The 13,539-nt window shown below is 52.9% G+C and overlaps 1 protein-coding gene across 2 annotated transcripts; it reads left to right on the top strand.

Moving 5' to 3' along the window:
* The first annotated feature begins 2,220 nt into the window (after positions 1-2,220).
* On the top strand, positions 2,221-13,339 carry Znf428 (zinc finger protein 428). 2 transcript variants are annotated; one of them, XM_048368830.1, is made up of 3 exons: positions 2,221-2,668; positions 6,041-6,233; positions 12,705-13,339. In XM_048368830.1, the coding sequence occupies exons 2-3, from the start codon at positions 6,158-6,160 to the stop codon at positions 13,205-13,207; spliced, it is 579 nt and encodes a 192-aa protein (XP_048224787.1). In that variant the 5' UTR covers positions 2,221-2,668; positions 6,041-6,157; the 3' UTR covers positions 13,208-13,339. The 2 variants fall into 2 exon arrangements, with proteins under 2 accessions (XP_048224787.1, XP_048224789.1); XM_048368832.1 differs by lacking the exon at positions 2,221-2,668 and adding an exon at positions 2,896-3,349.
* Positions 13,340-13,539: the final 200 nt, after the last annotated feature.

Genomic DNA, 13,539 nt, shown 5'->3' with positions numbered 1-13,539 from the left:
CAAACCTTTATAACTGGGGCTGCTGCATGCATGTGGCTACTCCAAGGCTCTGGAAGGAGAACTGCTTAAGCTGGAGTTTGGGGCCAGCCTGGGTAACATGGTGACATCGTCTCTTTTTTGTCTTTTTTTGGTCAGTCATGGGGCTTGAACTCTGGGTGTGGGTGCTGTCCCTGTGCTCTTCAGCTCAAGGCTAGTGCTCTGTCACTTGGAGCCACAGTGCCACTTCTGGTTTTCTGGTGGTTAACTGGAGGTAAAAGTCTAACGGACTTTGCTGCCCAGGCTGGCTTTGAACAACAGTCCTCAGATCTCAGCCTCCTGAGTAGCTAGGATTACAGTGAGAGTCACCAGTGCAACTTGCCTTTGTTTTGAGATAGGGTTTTGATATGTAGATTAAACTAGCCTGAAACCCTAGATACTTTTGCCTCTACCTCCCAAATGCTGGCTTTGTACCTGGTTTGAGACTGTGTTAAAAACCAAATCAAGGGCTGGGGATATAGCCTAGTGGCAAGAGTGCCTGCCTCGGATACACGAGGCCCTAGGTTCGATTCCCCAGCACCACATATACAGAAAACGGCCAGAAGCGGTGCTGTGGCTCAAGTGGCAGAGTGCTAGCCTTGAGCGGGGAGAAGCCAGGGACAGTGCTCAGGCCCTGAGTCCAAGGCCTAGGACTGGCCAAAAAAAAAAAAAAAAAACCAAATCAAGTCAAGGCAAAGGTAGGAGGATCAAAACTTCAAGGCCAGGCTGAGCTAAAAGCAAGATCCATGTTCAAAAACAAGCATAACAAAATCATTACAATGTGCCTGATACTGCATAAAGTTCTTGAAACAGCCAAGAAAAGGCTGGGCTTAGTGGTAGAGTGCTTGCCTAGCATGCATGAAGCCCTGGGTTTGATTCCTCAGTACCATATACACAGAAAAAACTGGAAGTGGAGTTGTGGTTCAAGTGGGAGTGCTAGTCTTGAGCAAAAAGCAGCTTAGTGACAGTGCCTAGGCTTGGAGTTCAGTACCCAGCACACACACACACACACACACACACACACACACACACACCAAGAAAAGTCAGGTGATACCACGGATACAATGTGAAATCAGATGCTGTTCTAGGTGGGGCACATTCTGAGACCCTCAGGGAGCCTCTATGAGGGAACGGGCTTTAGAAGGAAACAATTTCAGATTAGATTGAGGACTATTAAAGTCATTGATGTGAGGGATTATTTATGCAAAGTTTTGAGCATATCAGAGTAGACCTTAGGGGCCTCTACGTCCCGTGTCCCCTTACTTCAACCTGCTTCCAACCACCTTCTAGCCTTCTCTTTTATAACCCCACTCAGACTGGAGTCCTGGTTATTGCCTCTTGGGTTGGCATGGTGCCAAAACAGGAATCGTGAGCCCAGAGCAGCTCCACAGAAATCAGAGGGGAAATATGCTCTGGTAGAGAACAGCAAGACCTAAGGCTCAAGAGGGTAAAGCTGTTAGGGTGTGTGAAGGGTGAAAAGGTGGGTGAGGTCAGAAAAGTAGAAGAGTTCATGGGAATCCATTGGAGACTTTTTAATTGCCACATGACAGTAACATCTTCCAAAACCTGACTGGTCAGAGGATCTTCCCACTCCTGACTCAAAAAACACCCAGAGGAGCCTTTCTTGGCGTAGGAGGCTGCTTTTTTCTTTCCTCAATCAAACCACGCACTCCCTTGCTCCTTGGGCATTTGCCCTTGCCGGTCCCTCTGCCAGAATGATTTCCATTCTAGTTGGCTCCGGTTCCTTACTTGGCTTAAAAATCACTTCGTGGAAGCCTTTCTAGAACCCCAGGCTGGGGCCGACGCGTAGGCTGTGCTCCCCCGGAGTCTAGGTCTAACAGTTCTGGGTAACCATCTCCTTGGTGTGGTCCTCTTTTCCTTGGGGGCGTCACTGGGATGGGGACTGCAAAACCCATCCGTGCCTGCCAGCGCAAGTCGAGGTCCTGGCGCTTTCCTAGGTGCGAGTGGCCCCTGAAGACGGCCAGGGTACCCCACTTGGCGTTAGTCGGACGTTGCTGCGCGCATGCGCTTTCTTTGCTCAGGCGACCCTCCCCTCCCCTCCCCTCCCCACCCCACCCCCGCCCCCCAGCTCCGGCCGGTATGCAAATCACTGCGCTCTCCGAGTGCAGCCTCTCCCAGGAATATGCAAATCTCCCCGTGGCTGAAGGCCTTTCAGGGCTCCGCGCTAGGATTATGCAAATAAAGCGAGCCTCCTGCCTGGGACCCGGCGGCCCGGGCGACCTCCACCTCCAGCTCGGCTCGTTTATTTATTTATCTGACGAGGCGCGTCCCTGCCTGGCACACGCACGCGCAATGCCCCCGAAGCGCCGCGGTCCTTCAGGCCGCGGACCGTACCAAGTGCAAGCCGGGTACTGAGGGGCAAACGCCGCGCCATCTCTGCGTGGGTGGCGTCGACGACCCGACTCCTGACAGCCCCCTCTTCCCACTGTGCAACGGGAACGCTCCAACCGGCCGCGCAAGCGCCCTGGGCTCCTCACGCCCCTTGCTCTCCCCCTCCCACCCTGCCTTTTTTCTTTCTTTCTTTCTTTTCTTTTATTTCCTTTCTTTTTTTTTTTTTTTCTTTTGCAACGCAGGCGCAGAGCCCGGGCGCGCAGCCGCCTCCGCCGAGCCCGAGCCGGGGCCGCCGGCGCCGGTGAGTTGTCCAGGGTCGGGGCGCGCGGGGCATGCCGGGAAGCGGGCGCTACGGCCCCGCTGCATGCTGGGAGCGGCGGCCGGCGTCACCCCGGAGCCCGCCGAGCAGTCTCGGCCGCGGCGACCCGAGGGGCGGCAGCGGCCGGCGTCGCGGAGACCGAGCCCGCCGACGTGGGATCGGAGGGCCGAGACCCGAGGCTCCTCGTCCTCCCACCCCCAGGCGGCCCGGGAGGCGGCACACGGAGAGGACGGGGCGCGCGGCTCCGGGCGTTCTGGGAAGGACCCCGGTCCCTTTTGTCGCACGCCGTGGCCGGCCGCCGGCCGCCGCCGCCGCCGTCGTCGTGCAGACGCCGAGGGCTTCCAGCATGGCGTCGGGGAGCGCGGTCGTTACGGACGCGAGGCACCCTGGGAAGCGGCCGTGGGCCTTGCGAGGCCTGGCCCTTATTGTTCTGGGGAAGCCTTTGGGCCCTGTGGGGTCTCTTGGCCCGTCTTGGGGCCGGGTTAGTGTTGCCTCACAAGTCTGTGTCCGAGTTACTTGCAATAGTGAGAGAGCCTCCTTTGCTCCTTTATTAATGTGGGAGCCAGCCCCGTCGCCATAGGTGGGGTGGGATTGAAGGACCAAGAGAAACCTCCATCTGATTACTGGAATGCTCTGGTACTGCTTGTGTTGGCAAAGGGAAGGGTAAGCTAGACTGGTGGAAATTGTCTCCTGGAAACCTCAGATGTGCTGATTGTCGCCAAGCATGACTGCCCTCTAGGATAGCAAATACCTCAAGTGGGTGTGGTGCCTTGATGGGCCTCTATAGTCCCAGCTCCTTGGGACATAGAGGCCAAAGGATGTGGAGTTTGAGGCCAGCCAAGGCAAACTGTCCCAAAACAAGATATAGCCAGGCCCTGGTGGCTCACACTCCTGTAATCCTAGTCACACGGGAAACTGAGATCTGAAGATGGAAATTCTAATCCAGCCTGGCAAGACTCCAAATAAGCAGCAAAAAATGCCAAAGGAAGGCGTGGCCTACGTGGTAGAGCAAGAAAGCTGAGAGTTGCCTTGAGTTCAAGTTCAGGAACCAGGGTGTGTATGTGTGTGTGTATGTGTATGTGTACACACACACATAAAAACAAAGGTGAGGCTGTGTGCTTGTGGCTCACACCTGTAATTCCAGCTACTCAGGAGACTGAGATCTGAATGGTTTAAGACCAGCCCTGGCAGGAAAGTCCATGAGACTTATCTCCAATTAAGCACCAAAAAAAGCCAGAACTGGATCTGTGGCACAAAGTGGTAGAGCTCAGGGAGAGAGTACCCAGGCCTTGAGTTCAAGCCCCAGGACAGGGGCACACACACACAAAAAAGTTGCTGGAGTCATGGCTTATGTGTAGAACGCAGTATTGCTAGCCTTGGACTCAATCCCCAGCATAAAAACGGGTATGTGTGTATGCATGTGTGTATGTGTACATACACATACCGTTAATACATTTAGTTAATTTTGAATTTCTTAGAAGAGTACAACTCAAATAGTGCAAGAAACATACATATAATTTGATGGGAATCTGCTTCTTATAACTCCATGTTGCTCCCCTTTCAAAGACCCTATATGAAGGACTTGCCTCTCTCCTCTTTTTTTTTTTGCCAGTCCTGGGCCTTGGACTCAGGGCCTGAGCACTGTCCCTGGCTTCTTTTTGCTCAAGGCTAGCACTCTGCCACCTGAGCCACAGCGCCACTTCTGGCTATTTTCTGTATATGTGGTGCTGGGGAATGGAACCCAGGGCTTCAAGTATACGAGGCAAGCGCTCTTGCCACTAGGCCATATCCCCAGCCCCGTCTTTTTATGTATCTAAAGATGGAATATGAAGGATTGACTCCTGCCTTATTCCTCCAGGTCAAGCACAACACCAGATGCCCACTCACTTGCTCTTCAGCAGGCCAGCCACTCCAACCTGGCTGAAATTCCCGTACCCCAGGCCATTCCACTCACCCTGGCCAAGGACACAGCCCTTGGCTCCCAGGAGACCATAGCCCCTCACCCCATGTGGAGCATTCTACTTTGGGCCTGGCCAAGGACACTGCTCTAGGCACCCCCAAAAGACCATAGCCTTCTTTTTTCTGCTTCTTTGTTAAGACCCAAATCCAGTCCCTTGCACAACTTCCAGACCTGCAGGCAGGTCTGTGCCCCTCACTGGCAACAAATAGTCCTGGCCTGTTGATGAGTCCTGCCTTTTTTCCATTCACCTCCATTTTCCTAACAACTGATAATTTACATGAAATTAAACATTAACTCTCCTGTTTTTATTTTGTCATGGGGCTTGAACTCAGGGCCTGGCACTATCCCTAAGCTCTTGTGCTCAAGGCTAGGGCTCTACTTTTTTGAGCCGTAGTGCCACTTCCAGTTTCCTGGTAGTTAATTGGAGATAAGAGTCTTACTGCCTTTCCTGCTCAGGCTGGCTTTGAACTGCAATCCTCAGATTGCAGCCTCCCAAGTAGCTAGGATTACAAGCATGAGTTACCAGTGCCTGGCTAACTCCTGTTTTTATTGACTAAATCTGGGCTTTGAAGAGTGAGGTCTCTAGCCTGACTGGGAAGAAAGACAACATTCCCGTTGGCAAGATTAGGGTTAATGAGAGTGGTGTAGAGTTCTGGCTGCACTAGCAAGTTATGCCAGTAAGCATACTTGGTCTGGAAAGCATCTTGAGTTTTGGCTGTAAACCCTAGTTCAGCCACCTAGAAGACAGTGAGACACTGGACCACCTGTCTATCCTCTCTGTGGCTCAGCTTCCTCATCTGCTTTCCAGAGATCCCATCTCCACTTGGATATGAGTAGTACATGCCATTCCTACAGAAGGGGATAGGCTGGAGGGGTGAAGACCTTTGAAGCCACATAGCTGTAAAGTGACAGCTGTGGCATTCAAACCTAAGCACTTGTCAGTTGATGCAGAAGGTGGTCAACATTTACTTACTAGTGCAGCTCCATGGGTGGTTTAAATACTGACATGCTTCCAGTTTTGCTGGACATACCACTGCTGTACCAAGTACTGTGTGTCCTCAACACACTGGATTCTCTACTGGATTCTCTTCTAGCACCCCTCCCCCCCCCACAGCAACTAGAGGTAATGTCTGCCCTAGGCCCCACTCTGTTCTTAGTTCTCATTGGTGCCCATGCCAAGGATACCCCATCCATAAGTCTTGGTCAGATGGGGAAATGAAAAACTACAGGCGGCAAGATGGGTGCTTAAGGCTGGGTGGGCAGTCAGAGGCATCTGGAGCCACTAGTGTCTCACCCCTACCTGCTCAGAAACACGTAGCTAGGCTTGCTCTGAGGGATAAGTGATATGTAAAAATTTATTGAGTTACCACAGGCCTTTCTTTCCTCATGTCCAGCATCCCTCTCTACCTGCCAACATCCTGTGTTAGGAGAACTTGTGACTGGAGAGCTGGCCGGGGAGGGACGCTGCCCAGCTGCTGCTCTGCTCCCGTCTCCTGTCTGCTCCCCTGGCCATGACTGAGACCCGGGAGCCAGCTGAGACCGGAGGCTATGCCAGCTTGGAGGAAGACAATGAAGACCTTTCCCCAGGTAAGATGGTCTTGGAGGTGGTGGTGTTGGCTTGACTGTCATTGTGGCTTTGGGCTTGGGTTTCACTGGGTAGATTGGATGGTGGGGGGCTCTGTGTCTTGCTCTGGTCTCTGCTTTGACTGGGACTCCTCGTCTTAGACGAAGATCTCTGAGGGATGATGCAGAAGCTGCCGCTTCCAGTTTGGCAGACATCTGCTTCTGTGGCAAAGATTGCACATTGGCTGTATTTGACCTCTTCGTAGTGGGACCTAGACTGGCTATTGTCTCTCTTGCTAGAGGTTCCGGATTGGCTGTGGTCTCTGTCTGTGTTAGATATTTTAGATCTGCGACTTTTCTCCTTGCTGGGAGTTCTAGGTTGGCTAGGATCTGTGTCCTTGCTGGATGTTCTGGATTGGCTGCGCTGTCTTGTTTTGGGGGTTCTAGATCGGCTGTGGGCTCTTTTCTTGCTAGAGGTTCTTGATCGGCTGCGTTTTCTGTCCAGGTTGGACGATCTAGGTCGGCTGTGACCTTTTTCCTTGCTGGAGATACTGGATTGACTGCGATTTGTCTCCTTGCTGGATGCTCTGGATTGGCTCCATTCTCTTGCTTGGGAGATTTTAGACTGGCTATAGGTTCTCCTCTTACTAGAGGTTCTAGATCGGCTGCGGTCTTTCTTAGTGTTTGGCGGTCTAGATCGGCTGCGGCCTTTCTCCCTGCTGGCGGTACCGGCTTGACTGCGATTTGTCTCCTTGCTGGATGATCTGGAGTGGCTGTGGCCCCTGTCCGTGCTGGGGGGTGTGGAGTGGCTATGGTCTCTCTTGGCGCTGGTCACCCTAGCTTGGCTGTGGCCTCTTTCCTTGCTGGAGCCTTGCGATTGGCTGTACCCTTGCTCCTTGTTGGAAAGTTTATACCGGATGCAAATTCTCTCCTTGCTAGCACTTCTCTCCCTTTTGGGGGTCCTAGATTGGTTTGGGGTTTTCACCTTTCGGGGGGGTCTAGACTGGCTCTGCCTTGTCATCTGGGTGGGAGTTGCCTTCCGGGTGCGACTTCGTGCTCGACTACTATTTCTCTTCCAACTGTAACTTACCCCATCATGGGTTCTCTTCCGACTGTAACTCCTTGACTTTCGAGGGGTTCTGGACCCGCTGGAACTGTGGCTCCTGCCATGAGCTATCTTCCGACTGTGGCTTCTTGATTTTCTCGGGGTTCTAGACCTGCTATAGCTGTGGCTCCTGTGGGGACTCATCTTCCGACTGCGACTTCTTGATTTTCTCAGGCCACTCGGTACACTGGGACTGCGTGTCCTACTGGGGACTCGAGGGTGGTTGCAAGTCTTTCCCCTGCTGGACAGGTCAATGGGGCTGTAACTCTGCTCCCTACTGTAGGGCATCATCAGGCTGAAGCTTTTCACTCTCCTCAATGACAGTACAGCCTGTTTGTAACCCTTCTGCTCGAAGCCGGTTCCACTTGGGCTGTGGCTCTTGGCCCTTCCCAGGAGGGCAGCCAGTGTGAAGCAGCCCTTGGCAGACACTCCTGGTGGGCTGTAACTCTTTTCCCTGCTCATCTTTCTGGGTTGGCTCTCATTCCTTTCCTGGGCATTGGTCCTAGGTCGGGTAGAACTCTTGCCCCGACTCTGTTTTCTCTGGGAAGTAGGAGTTCTCGCCTTCTTGGCTCTACCTGATCTTGTACCTTGACTTCTCATCCTGCTGGTGGTGCTGGCCCGGCTTGGGGACCTCTTGGAGCCACGGCTTCCCCTTCTGCCGGGAGTTCGACCCCGGCTATGAGTGCCCCTCCGTGGGTGGTGTCCTATGCCGCTGGCCTTGCTGACCTTGCTGGCCTTTGTGTCGGTGCTCACCCGGCTGGGTGTCCTCGTCTTGTTTCGTACTTGGGACCTGCTACTGCGCCGGTTCGTACTTGTTGCTTTAGTGGACTTGGAGCTGCTTGGGTTGGTAACTGCGTTGAAGGTTGTTGCTGACTTCCGGGGCAGTGAGGAGCTGTTGGGCGTTGTTGATTTGGTCTTCGAGGTGGCAGAAGACTTGGGGGCCGTGGTGGGCATGGGAGGCCCAGTGGAGGAGGCCGGTGCCATGCTGGACTTTGAAGATCTCTTTGGTGGAGAAGACATGGTGGGCACAGTAGGGCTTGGGGTTCTGTTAGTCCTGTGGACAGGCAAGACCTGGTTGTTGCTATGGACAACAGCCTGATTGCCTGTCACAGGCCTGCTGCGTGAAGTCATAGTGGGCATCATAGTGGGCACTCAGCCCCTGCAGGTGAGGGGAGATGAGGGAGGGAGCACAGCCTGAAGTCGGGGGCGTTCCCTCCATGTCACAGCCATTCAGCAAATGTGTCCTGCTACCTTACCCTGTTCCTGCTAGGAATATGAGATGGGAAGGACCCATGACCTGTCCTGAGGAGTCTCCAGACCTAAGCAGTCATGGCCCCACGTGACCAGGGTACTGTGGGGTGCAGGAATGGGACAAGCCTTGAGGAGGGGCTGCTGACCACCTGGTGGGCCACAGGTGATATGGAGGGAGCAACCCCTGCTGGCAGAGGAGGGAGGTCAGGCTGGGGCCCACCGTCATGCCTACCCTGGGGGGAGTTTCGAAGTTGATGGAGACATGGGGCCCTCAAGGCCACAGTCTGTTGGACAGTGTTGGGGGATGCTGGAGTGGGGGGGGGCAGGGCAGAAAAAGTTGGGGAGAGACCTTGGCCTGGAGCCTGGGGCATCAGAGTGGTGACTTCATAGGAGACAGCCTGAAGGCTGAATAGGAGGCAGCCAGAGTAGGGACAGTGTTCCAGACAGAGGGATCAGCACACAGGAAGGCCCCAGGAAAGGGATGAGGATGTGGCTCGGTGGCAGAGCGCTTGCCTGGCACACTCTAGGCCCTGGGTTCCAACCCCATCACCTCCACTCATAAAGTGTTTGCTGAATGTCTGGGAGATAGCAGGGTGGGGCAGGAATAGGAGATAGCAAGAGCTAAGGGAGGCTCTTCAGCAGATGTTTATTTATTTTTGATGGGTCATGGGGCTTGATCTCAGGGCCTGGGTGTGTCAAGGCTAGCGGTCTACCACTTTGAGCCACAGTGCCACTTCTAGTCAACTGGAGATATGAGTATCCTGGACTTTCCTGCCTGGGCTGGACTTGACTATGATCCTCAGATCTCAGCCTCCTGAGTAGCTTGGATTACAGGCATGAGCCACCAGTGACTGGCTCAGCAGACATTCAGAACCTGCTCTGTGCCTGCCCCATGGCACAACAGCAGACCTGTCCCACTTGCCTGGTCCTGTGGGGCAGGTACCAGACACACCATAGCTGCAGGACACTGGGGCTGGGTCAGCAGAACAGTCATGGCAGAGTGCATGAGGGCCCAGACCCTAGGACGGGCAAGTCCAGCCTTCAAGTGTCTACTGCACAAATAGGCAGGCATGAAGAGAGCTCTAGATGCTGGGGCTACTGTGGTGAGCCAAGCTCTGCTGGGACAGGAGTGAGCATACCACCAGAAATGTGAACAGAGGAAAGTAAGCAGAGGAATCATGTGAGGGGGTGCTAGGGAGCTTGGTGTTCCTGATAAGGTGACACAGCTATGGTGGGGTGGAGGGTGAGCTCGATCTGTCTACAGACAGGGAGGTGTGAAGGCCCTGAGGTTAAAAAAAAAGCAAATAAAATATATATGTTCCCTTTGGTCTAGTTCCTCCATATAGGACTTGTGTCACATGTGTGAAATCACACACAAGAATAGATATAGCAACATTGTGCTTAAAAGCAAAAAAAAAAAAAAAAAAAAAAGGAAGAAGGAAATATCTTTTGGGAGCATACAGGGACAGGGGTGCTGTTCCACGGGGGTAGTTATAGTAATCTTCCATTTGTGCAATGTCTGCATATACGCACACATTTTTGCGATGAGGCTTACATCTGTCCTAAGACGATGAACGACTGCATTGTTGAGGCAATAGTCTAGGAGAGTAAGGTTGCTGAGAATTAATGGATATCCATGTAGATTTTGCGCCCTTGACATGTGACCTTGCTGGGCACTGGTGACTCATGCCTGTAATCCTAATTACTAGGGAGGCTGAAGAAGGGAGGATCTTGGTTTGAGCCTAGGCCAGTCAGAGAAGTTCATGAGCTTCCCTTTTCAACCCACAGGTGGGCTGACAGGTGCATGCCTCTCATCCCAGCTGCCTGGGAGTCTGAGATGGGGAGGATCAGGGGGCCAGGCCAGCCCAGGAAGAAGTCCTTGAGACTCTGTCTGCATTGAAGGACATGGTAACAGGCACCTAGGGATCCCAGCGAAGTGAAGATGGAATCCTAAAAGGAGACATCACAGCTCAGGCATGTGCCTGAGCGGAAGCCAGATCCTGTCCTAAAAATAACCAGTGAAAACCAGGGCCAGAGGCTGCCTCAGCTGTATCCTTGCAGGCAGACAGGCAGGCAGGCAGGCTGGAGGCCCTCAATACCACCAGATACTCAGTACTACCAAGTACACATACACATAGACGAGGTCTATTTTTTTTTTTTTTTGCCAGTCCTGGTGCTTGAACTCAGGGCCTGGGCACTGTCCCTGAGCTTCGTTTTGCTCAAGCTAGCACTCTACCACTTGAGCTACGACGCCACTTCTGGCCTTTTCTGTGTATGTGGTACTGAGGCATCAAACCCAAGGATTCATGCATGCTAGACAAGCACTCTACCACTAAGCCGCGTTCCCAGCCCCTAATTTATTTTGTATTTTGTGTGTGTGTGGTACTAGGGGTTGAGTTTACTGGCCCTGTGCATGCTAGGCTGACACATGAGCCACACACTCAGCTGTTTTTGCTTAAATTATTTCTGAGATAAGGTCCCATCATTTGCCCAGGGCGGGCTTTAGACAAATATCCTCCTACCTGTGCCTCTTGAAAAGCTGGGATTATACATGTATACTGCCATGTAAACTACAATGCATACAGGTCTGGGATGAAATGAGATCTTGATAACTTTTTTGGTCATGGGGCTTGAACTCAGGGTTTGGGTGCTGTCCCTGAGGTTTTTTGCTCAAGGCTAGCGCTCACTTTGAGTCACAGTGCCACTTCCCCAAATTTTTCATAAACAGATCTGTTCCAGGTAACTGGTCTGGTATAGAACCTTATACTCTCATTTCTGTGCTGCTCAACATATTCATTCATTGAAGTTGCCTCATCTTGATTTGATAATGTATGTGTGCGTGCCCGCGCGTGTGTGAGTATACTGAGGGCCTCACAATATCCTTTTTTTTTGCTCATAGTCAGTATTCTACTATTAGAGCCACAGCTCCAATCCTTGATTTGATAAACTGATGGCTGTTTATCAGAGGGATTTGATTTTTTTCCCCCACTCTCCTTTCCTTTCCTTTTTCCTTTCTTTTCATCTCCCTCCCTTCTGTTATTGGCAGTACCAAAGTTTGAACTCAGGACTTTGTGCTCACTAGGCAAGTACTCTACTACTTGAGCTATACCTCAAGATCTTTTTTTTTCTATAGTTATGTTGAAATGGAAGTATTTGAACTTTTGCCCAGGATGGCCTAGGACTACAATCCTCTTGATCTCTATCTTTTTTTTTTTTGGCCAGTCCTGGGCCTTGGACTCAGGGCCTGAGCACTGTCCCTGACTTCTTTTTGCTCAAGGCTAGCACTCTGCCACTTGAGCCACAGCGCCACTTCTGGCCGTTTTCTATATATGTGGTGCTGGGGAATCGAACCCAGGGCTTCATGTATACGAGGCAAGCACTCTTGCCACTAGGCCATATTCCCAGCCCTTGATCTCTGTCTTTTGAGAAACTAGGATTACAAGCCAGTGAGCCAGTGTGCCTGGTTGGCATTTGAATTTACTTTTATTTTTTGCCAGTCCTGAGACTTGAACTCAGGGCCTGGGTGCTGTCCCTGAGCTTCTTTTTTCTCAAGGCTAGCTCTCTACCACTTGAGCCAGAGCTCCACTTCTGAGTTTTTGGTACTTTATTGGAGATAAGAGTCTCATTGACTTTGCTGCCTGGGTGGCTTCCAAATGCCATCCTCAGATCTCAACCTCCTAAATTGGTAGAATGATAAGCGTGAGCCACCCAACATGAACTAGTTAGGACCCATCTCAGATTTTGAGGAACTGTTCTTGATTAAAGTAGCTTTTAAGATAACAATAGATGGCCAGGTGTGGGGGTACACATCTGTAATCCTAGCACTTGGAAGGCCGAGGCAAAAGGAGCCTAGGTTCTGGACCAACCTTGGGTAAATATCAAGATCTTGTGTCAAGTAAGTGAAATGAGAGAGGAAGAGAAGGAGGGAAGGAGGGGGAGGGAGGGAGAGAATGTAGTGGACAGAACTACAGTAACAAGTGCAGTCCTTACAAGCCATTGCATGCTGTTGCACAGCTACAGGGTGTGTGCCCAGGGCCAGGCTGACCCTCCACCCTGGCGAGCCTGAATAGGGCTCTGGGAGGGACAGCTGCAGGGCCTTGTGTCCTCTGAGATGCTGTCTGTCCCATGTGTCCCCACAGGCCCTGAGCACTCCTCAGACTCTGAATACACCCTCTCAGAGCCAGACTCTGAGGAAGAGGAAGATGAGGAGGAGGAGGAAGAGGAGACCACTGATGACCCTGAATATGACCCTGGCTACAAGGTGAAGCAGCGCCTTGGAGGGGGCCGGGGAGGCCCATCCCGCCGGGCCCCCCGGGCAGCCCAGCCCTCCGGGCCCCCAGCCCAGCCCTGCCAGCTGTGTGGCCGCTCACCACTTGGGGAGGTTCCCCCAGGCACTCCACCTTGCCGGCTCTGTTGCCCGGCCACAACACCCCAGGAAGCCCCAGCTCCCGAAGGCCAGGCCCTGGGCGAGGAAGAAGAGGAGCTGTCTCGGGCAGGGGAGGGCCAAGCTGCGGGGCGGGGGGATGAGGATGAGGATGAGGAGGAGGGGGGCACCTACCACTGCACAGAGTGTGAGGATTCCTTCGACAACTTGGGGGAGCTGCATGGCCACTTCATGCTGCATGCGCGTGGGGAGGTGTAAGCCTGAGCCCCGCCAAGGGATGGGTGGGAGGAGGGGTGGAGGAGACCCCGGGGGTCTGGGCTCCCCCTTCTGTATTGTCTTAGCAGTAGATCCATGAAGGCCAGAATAAAAACCAGTTCTGTGTTGGGTCCAGCGTGTGAATGTGGAGGGGGGTGCAGGGCACTCCTGTGGGTCACTGCCCAGGCCCTCCTGTGGGCACCTGTGTTCACCAACATGGATGTGAGGCTCATTCACTTCCTCAGACTCCAGACATAGTAGTTTGTGCTTCTCACTCATGTGATGGGGCCAGGTGCGTGGCTAGGGAGCCAGGTGCCCCTTAAGATGGACACTAC

This window comes from Perognathus longimembris, chromosome 20, assembly GCF_023159225.1.
Source record: "Perognathus longimembris pacificus isolate PPM17 chromosome 20, ASM2315922v1, whole genome shotgun sequence".
Lineage (NCBI taxonomy): Eukaryota > Metazoa > Chordata > Mammalia > Rodentia > Heteromyidae > Perognathus > Perognathus longimembris.
The sequence above is the reverse complement of the archived record's forward strand: the minus strand, read 5'-3'. Positions and strand labels throughout refer to the sequence as shown.

What these genes read in the sequence shown, in the direction of transcription:
- Znf428 (XM_048368830.1), top strand. Translation starts at nt 6,158, where the DNA reads ATGACTGAGACCCGGGAGCCAGCTGAGACCGGAGGCTATGCCAGCTTG. An exon ending in CAATGAAGACCTTTCCCCAG is followed by an intron (nt 6,234 to 12,704) that starts GTAAGATGGTCT and finishes GTGTCCCCACAG; the next exon opens with GCCCTGAGCACTCCTCAGAC.